The following is an 8,111-nucleotide window of genomic DNA, read 5'->3' as shown; positions in this document are numbered from 1 at the left end:
ATGATTCCCTTTTATTTCTTTACTGTACCCCAAATCCCACAATAAAAAAAATCAGTTAAAGCTGTGTGTTTCGAACTTATCACTTAGAAATCAAAACGGAACAAAACATAAAACAAAGATCAGTTTGCAACATAATTTAAAGAAGCTTCTGGTTCAAAATACCACAGCAGCAATATAAAGAGCTGGTGGCAATCACATGCGGAGATGAGACCCAAATCAATGTGCCTTGTCCATGTCAGCATCCATGACAGTAGTTGCTATTCAATCCCAAACGTTATTGCTGAATTTGTGGCATGGAATTTGCGAAGATTGTATTGTTCAGCAGCAGAACCTTAGCAGTAAAAATGAGAACGGGAGGATTTCATTGCTTTTGAGTGCTAAAGGGACCACAATGAGGACATCTTGGTGATCGCCTGAAGATAATCCTCAATTCCATTTGTGTGTTACCTGCTTAAAATAAATGCAAATGACAACCACCTTTACAGGAGGGGTAGAATCAGCCACTTCAAAAACTAGAGTAGTTTCCTTTCCGTGTCCCCCACCCTTGCCCAAGCCACCAGATTTAAATGGCGGTGTTTTCCTAATGTGTATTTCGTTCTCATTAATAGTACACCAGCTGCTCACGTATTTAGGCAAAATCAGTAGGCTCATAGATTTTTTTGGTTTTGGATCTGTTTACAGTAATTGTTTTCTCCAGAAACAAGCCACATTAGTTTTGTTGCTGTTGGATTTTTTTTTTTTTTTCAATTTTTCAAGAACAATTTGGTCAACTACTGTTTTGTTTTAAAAATGCGAAATACCCCTGAGATTGCCAGTTGAGCTCTCTATATGTCTCCTGGAGATAACACTGCTGTGATGAACAGTGAAACGAAACGAACGAAACGAGGTAGGTTAAAACAGGAAGCGCAACACAGATACTGTTTCGCAACACCTTGATACCACAGGCGGCCATGCTCGGAGCTTTGGAAAAAAAATCCCAGACAGTCACGCAAAAGTTCAAATCATCTGTGGAAGAGTTTATAAGGACACAAGTCAACCTGAACGAAATACATACATATCTCTGCACAAACGCTGTTTACCGGATGTTGGGTAATTTGGAGGAAGGTAAAATGATTAGGGTCTCAGAATTTCGGCCAAAGCCTTGCTTTCAAGTTCTATAAAATCTGAACCAATGATGCCTGCTGGGTCCCAGGCAGGCTTAGTAGTCTAGTCCCTTCTCTCACCAACCCAGAGAGAACACAGGCAGCTCAGAAACATTTATTATTATTATTTTTTCAGTCACAGTTTTCATCTTGAGACAGTGGCACCCTCAGGAAGAAGCTGGGAGTAACTAGAGCCTGGATGGCATCGATTCTCCAATTCCCAGAAAGAACAAGGTCTTAACTCCTAATGAAGCCCAAACAGAGTGACTTCCTAGCTGGGAAGTTTTGTGCATTTGAAAAAAAAATGTGTGTGTGTGTATATATATATACATTTTTAGCTTGTTTCCAGAAGCTCTTTCCATCTGACCCCCTCTGTCATCCCATCTTTTGCCCTGATCTGTTGCAGTAATCATTGAGGCAACATTGTATATAGAGTCCCTCATTCACTAGAGCCAACTTAACTCAATGGCACTACTATCCCGTGAGACACACTCTGGTCTGTACAGGGCCCTATAAAATAGGGCCTGCCAGACTCACAAAAATGGTAGTTGATTTTATTAGTCTAAGGCTAGTAGTTTAGCCATTTAAAATCTATTTCCCAAAAGAGGGGAATACTAGTATTTTTCTTCTCTTTTAAAAATTCATTAGCAGTTGCTATCAAAAAGCAACCTCTTGGGTTGGTGAAGGCAAAAGAGTTCTAAAATTACCCCACTGTGTAGTTATGGCCTTCAGTGTAAAGAGATAAGGTACATTTATTGTGCTGTCTCTCACCATTTGAAGTTGGAGATCTTAACAACATATCATATACTTAAAGGTAGCAGGCAGACAGAATTAAAAACAGACACTTTCTCAGTATGCATTCTCTCCCCATTCTTACAAAGTAAGGGGGTAAAGAAAAAAAAAGGTAAAAAACAAAACAAAACTCAAAAATCCACCGTAACACAGCTTAATCACAAGAGCACACAATATTTGTTTCTATCCCTAACTCCGAAGGGCACATGGTCCATCTCCGTCCATAGACAACGCAGCATTCTTGGGGATCTCCTGGAAATTCCTGCCACCTTTTTCTCTCCTTCTCAACCAGGCTGCAACATTGAAAGATGGACTGTATCGGGACGGGTGGAGGGAGAGGAAAAGGGGAAAGCAGTATGTTCAACCAAGCCTTCTGATTCTGCCTCTAGACTGGCATTAAGTCCACATGAGTTATGTTCTTTTAAATTAGAAATAACGCCATGAAGATAAGTGCCAAGTGCTCTTCTGTTACCAGTTCATCATGGAATTTCTGTTGAGGGTCATGAAAAACACTTGGCTACTTCCTCCAGATCGCACGGATGCAAAAAATACCTGTTTGAAATTAAAAAGAAGTTAGTTCAACTGCATGGTTTCTTTCCCTCTTTTCTTCAACCGTCCATCCATTTTTCTCTCACATGTCCTATCCTTGCCATGTGTCAGCTCTTAAGACTCAATGGCTGGTGTTTTTAAAGCATCTTTTAATACACTGCATCCTCTGTAGGCATTCCCGCCTTTATTCCTATAAGGTTACTATTACTTATCATGGTATTGGCCTTCAGGGACCCAGAAGGGACTACATCTTGATTTGCAACAACCCTTTGGGTGCTCACTTTTTACAAGGGAGTTTCGTGCTAGGATAATATGCTGGATTTCTGGTCAAGAACACAACAGGTCCTTTGTTAATTTCTGGAAAGTCACAGGGGCTCCCCTCACCTCTCTCCTAATGACAAGAGGGCAGACTTTGGGAATGAAAGTCAAGAGAGAATTTTGGGCCTACTGACTACTATACAGCTTCATTTTTCAATTAAAAAAACAAACAAATAAACAAGTGGCTCTAGTCGGATAGGATAACGTGTTTAATACCTATTCACTTTGGCACTTCAAGAGTTAACACTTGGCTTCTCTGCTGATGTGATGATGAAGGCATATCCTAGGCTGAAGATCATGGCATTCATAAGGAGAACCACAGTCCATTAGGTCTGGGTCTGCTAAATCATTTTATCAACTGAGAGAAGGGAGCAAGATTTGGGGTACTGCTTGCCTGAGCCGAACATCCATGAACCGCTGCCTAGGAAAATAATGTTACGTGCTTTGGCTGAGTCCTTTAAGAATCAGCCGACACCACGCTTTGGTCCAAGGCATTTACTTTGTCACTAGTATAAAGTCTCTGCTACTTCATTTCCACAACTTGGTTAGAAGAACATTGCTGTCTCTCCCAACAACGTCTTAGGAAGCTCTGTGGAAATGTGTGTCATTCAGCTAATGCTACATATGTTAGTAAAGCTACTGTGGGGTCAATGGGTCACAGGGGGAAGCACAGAGGACCTGTGGAAACACAAGGGGAGGAAAGGGCTGCTGCTCTCCAAGTTCCGTGTGCCCTGGCTCTGAACCTCAGGGCCCTGACACTGGTGTGGTCTCAGACTGTTCCTGAGGGTGTGCACAGGGCTTGCAGTAAGGGCTTCTAGAGTTTGGGGGTCCGTGCCTAGATCAGTCCTGGCCTTATGATCCCCAGAGACTAGGTGGGGGCTGGAATTTTACTTGGGGTCAGGTCTGTCTTCTGGCATATTCTGATGAGGCCCTGGAAACCATTCTTGCCATCCCCAGCTGTTGTCCACCCAGACCACACCACGTCAGATTAACTGGCTGCTCCAGGGTCATACTAAGATCAGCCTGGCTTCTAGGGAATGGGAGAGAGCCAAGAGACGTAGGTCTGTTCAACCCATCACATTCTTTTCTATAAATGTTTACGTTGGCTGAGTTGGGGGACAGCATTTCTAAACTGACCATAGTCACAAAGGATGAATTCACAAATACAGTTTAGCTTAGCTACTGAAAACTCTGCGTGAGTCTACAGGGAGGGCAAGGGGGAAGAATACCCTTCTGGGCGAATGTTCATGCCAGACGAACACCGCCAGTTTCACTGGAAAACAGTCCCCCTATGACACTTCAGAAGAAACACGGCTGGAATGACACGGGACATGGCACTAGTTGAGTTTGTGACTGTGCACTCCTTAAGGAATGGGTGACACTTCTCAAAAACTTTATATTTCTACATGTCACAGGCTTTACATTTAAAGTTGAATATAATGTGATGGGTTATGCCCCAATAGTGATTCTGTGAAAAGTCTAAATGTGGAGTATAAGGTTGACTCTCTGTGAAATGATTAATGATGGGCCAACTCTTCTAAGTGTTTAGGAGAATTTGGGGTATTTGCTGAGTCATCTTAAGGCCTGCAGGCCACACGAGTTACTGAGAGTTTACAAGAAATTTTTAGATGTTTTCATGTCTTTTTTGACGTGTGAATAGTATATTTTGAGGGTTCACATGAGTCAAACCAAATAATGCCATTTCAAGATAATATTGATTGTTTAACACAGATGTGATTCAAATCAGTATAAAGGAAAATGAAGGTTTCACAGGTACCTGGTGGTCTCTTAAAATGCAAACACTAATGCAAATGTTGAAACGGATTTACCTTATCATTTCTTTCACATAGAAACTTTAACCTTTGAGCTCGCTTATGCATAAATACTCCATCCAAATGTCCTGTTTCCACTGACCGGATCTCAATAGCTTTCTCGCCCCAGCCCATTATCTGATTGGAATGAATGTAGGCTGTCAAAAGGAATTTCCAAAACTGCATTAAAAACATTAGATGGGCAATAACTCACAGCATCTGTTCACATCTTAACCACAAAAATGACAAACGACTTGAGATAAACAGACAAAGCAAGTCTTACAAGTGTTATTCACAGACTTTTTTTTTTTTTTTTGGTGGAATCAAATGGTTGTTTCACATTTCTTGACTTTCGTTTCATTTGGGGGGTGTAACTGCTGAAGGAGATAAGGAATGGTTAACCTACCCACAGACGTGGGCATTTCTCCCCATTGGAGCACCACATCCTTAGTTATCCGGCCGTAGGTGTTTACATACACCCCCTCATCCTCATAGCAAACAAGCATTTCCATTCCATCTGTCTTAGGCAAGATGACAATGGCATGAGGAGTGATATTGCCCTGAATCTAGAAGACAAAGAAAGGCCAGGCATTATTCTTTTTCAAAATAAGACAGTATCTTAACTATTAACTTCTAAGAATTGAAAAAAAAAAGTTCTTTCATTTCTCTTTTCCATTCGCACTCTAGAGACCGATGTTTTGCTTTGCTTAATTTAACCACTGACCTGCCAAATACCCTGGTAAATACAAACTTAGGGATGAAGTCAAGAATCCAATTTATCTGTTCCTAAAAGCAACAACTACAACATTAGAGCAGCTGCCCTGTGCCAAGCATGGGCTCTTTACATACGTAACTTCTGGGCCTTAGAACAGCTCCGCATAGTAGGTGTTTCTGTCTACAGGGGAAGTGACTGCATCTCAGAGGGGTTCTGTATCTTGACCAAAGCTGTACTAGCACGTGGTGGTAAAATTGGGATTTGCGCACATTCTCATAAACATTGAAAAAATCTCGTGTTTTCTGTCTACTTTTAAAAAAGATGAGGAAAAGTGCAAACCAGCTGAATATGCTAGAAACAGGCTATATGGGACCAAAATAGGCTATGAAAATTCCGTACAGATTGTTTATCTAGGTGACTAAATAAAAGAATAATCTAAATTAATGGCTTGTTGAGAAAAAAAATTTTAAATTACCATTCATTAAAAAGAATCATACTATTCAAATAAGCGTAGACTGACTTGTATGAAGACAGACATGGGATTGCTGTGACCCCCTGGTGGAGAGTGTCATGGCCATCCAGTAAGTGCAGGGTGGACATGACTGAGGGGCTGGAGGACGATCATGGGGTGGCTTGGTCCCTCATAAAAGAGCACGGGTTGTGAGTCCGTGTGCATGACCACACAGGAGGAAAAGCTGCAATGTGGTAACAAATGATGTGCGTGTGTCAAGCACTAAAATAACTTTTTTCAATTGTGCTTCTGTGGAGTAAAGTCTTTAAACTCTTTAAAATACCAAACAGCAACAGACTGAATCTCAGACTTTGTTGATGACTAGTTTCTAATGTGTGTTAGCCTTGGGACTGTATACATATGGGAGACACAATTTGCACTGCTCTTCTCCTACTACATGAAACCATGGGCAGCATTTCCCTTAAAAAGTCATGTTTTAGGCAAAGTGTCAGGATAGTAATATTAATACTGCAAATTGCAGGACCCTGTGCCATGTTCTCTAGATGCGTCACCTCATTTAATGACGATGATAACCCTATGTGATAGGTCCTCTTAGCCCATTTCACAGATGTGAAAGCTGAGGGCCGAAGAGGCTGCCCAACGTGTCCATTATTGCAAAGTGAACACATGCTAGAGCCAGAGCATGTGCTTGGGGGTGTCTGATTTTACCACATGACATTGCCTTCCACTTGAAGAGAGGAACGAGAGCAGAAAAAGGACCATTGGCCTTCTTCCACATAAAATGAACCAATCTCCTTCACAAAGTAGAAATAGAAGCTCATCTATTATACTCTTGCTTTAAAAAAAAAAAGAATTTGTGCCCTTGAATGAAAACATCATATGTATTTTAATATAAAACCCAAGGAAACAACATGTCCAGTAAATGGCAAATAATTGCTATTACATGTTACTCAGTTTCAAGCAGCTGTAAAAATTAGTTAAATTTACATGCTTTATGTATGAAAAGTATAATCTATTTGGTGAAGGCTAAAAGTCTATCTGCTTTACTGATTAGTAAAAGTTAGCATGACTTTCACTACAAATGTACAAAAACAAATCTCTACGTGCAGATTGTCAGAGAGTCTTGACAGTCTGCTTTTGGGAACTTACATGAGATGGTATGTAGATATCATAAGAGTTTCCTGAATCAACATCAATTACATGGAAACCAGTGTGTGAACCAAAAATAACCTTTAATCTTTGACCTTCTTCTACTGTGAGATCAACAAGCAGTGGCTTGTGCTGGAGATCTGCAAAAGACTTTAAAAATCACCCTGTGAGAGTCCACATCATGCAAAGACATTATCTTAATAGATTTTTCCTTTAGCTATTTCCTGTGGAAGTTCACGTCTGACTTTTCTTAAATTGAAAAGCTAGGAAATCTTTCTTTCAATTTTAGAGCTAGTCATATTCTGGCTCTAGGAGGAAGAGTCTAGCATCCATTCGTGCCCCTTGCTCTGCCCCTTGTCTTCCAGGGAAGAGAAGTTGGTTTACAGTTGTCCATTTTGATAGTGTTATCATATATTAAACATATGGTGCCTGGGTACTGCTGTTCTTTCCTGTTTATATCTGGCCTTTTCTCCAAGAAGGTCCGGTCACCTCTCTGGCCCCTCTCCTTCCTGAGTGACAGCCAGGCCCATGCATGGCTACTAACTGTTTAGGGACAGCCTGGGGAGGGGGTCAGCTGGGGCCAGTTCTGTGCTAAATAAGCCTGTTCTGAGTTATCGTGCCCGCTCTGGTTCTGATTGTCCTGGGTGAGTGAGTGCCCATCAGATCAGCACCTTCTCTAGACTTAAGAAGGAGATCTGAGACTTGGGTTTGACCAACAGAGAGGGAAGGCTGAGGTGGTACATCTCAAGACTTGTGGCTTACACTGGTTAGCTGGGTTTACCTAGAAAGAAAACAAAGAGCCCCAGACACAGCTGTCAAAGTTCTGTGTGGGAGACGCTGAAGTCCAAGCCACAGGTAACTGTTCAGTCTCCCCTCCTTTTCCTCTGCCATTATTTCAACCCCACTCTACCTGTACTGGCCTGGAAATCTGGGAGAGACTCTGTGAAACCACAAGTGCCTTGGCCGCTTTAACAGACTCCTCCTTCCTTTTTTACTAACATCATTTTCACGTATGGGAGGTTTGAGCCAAATCTCCTTGTCCCATAGGAGGGCTCAACCTCCTGCCAGCTCTAGACTTTTCCTATTCAAGTCCTTGCCTTGCCCGTCCCTCCTTCCAGGCTGGGCATGGTTTGCTGAACAAAGCATTCTGCCATCAGTTCTGC

At 41.7% G+C, this 8,111-nt stretch overlaps 1 protein-coding gene across 9 annotated transcripts in view; it reads right to left on the bottom strand.

The window, feature by feature from the left end:
- Positions 1–413: 413 nt before the first annotated feature.
- Positions 414–8,111, bottom strand: part of TNIK (TRAF2 and NCK interacting kinase) — a 406,980-nt gene continuing 399,282 nt past the window's right edge. For all 9 annotated transcript variants that reach the window (XM_070373248.1, XM_070373278.1, XM_005905573.3 and 6 more), the window contains 4 exons: positions 6,949–7,098; positions 5,019–5,178; positions 4,631–4,770; positions 414–2,486 (listed from right to left, as the gene is read on the bottom strand). In XM_070373248.1, coding sequence (XP_070229349.1) covers positions 2,403–2,486; positions 4,631–4,770; positions 5,019–5,178; positions 6,949–7,098 — 534 coding nt within the window. In that variant the 3' untranslated portion in view covers positions 414–2,402. The remainder of the gene's footprint in view (positions 2,487–4,630; positions 4,771–5,018; positions 5,179–6,948; positions 7,099–8,111) is intronic.

This window comes from Bos mutus, chromosome 1, assembly GCF_027580195.1.
Source record: "Bos mutus isolate GX-2022 chromosome 1, NWIPB_WYAK_1.1, whole genome shotgun sequence".
Classification (NCBI taxonomy): Eukaryota; Metazoa; Chordata; class Mammalia; order Artiodactyla; family Bovidae; genus Bos; species Bos mutus.
Note: the sequence above shows the minus strand (reverse complement) of the source record. Positions and strands in the feature narration are given on the sequence as shown.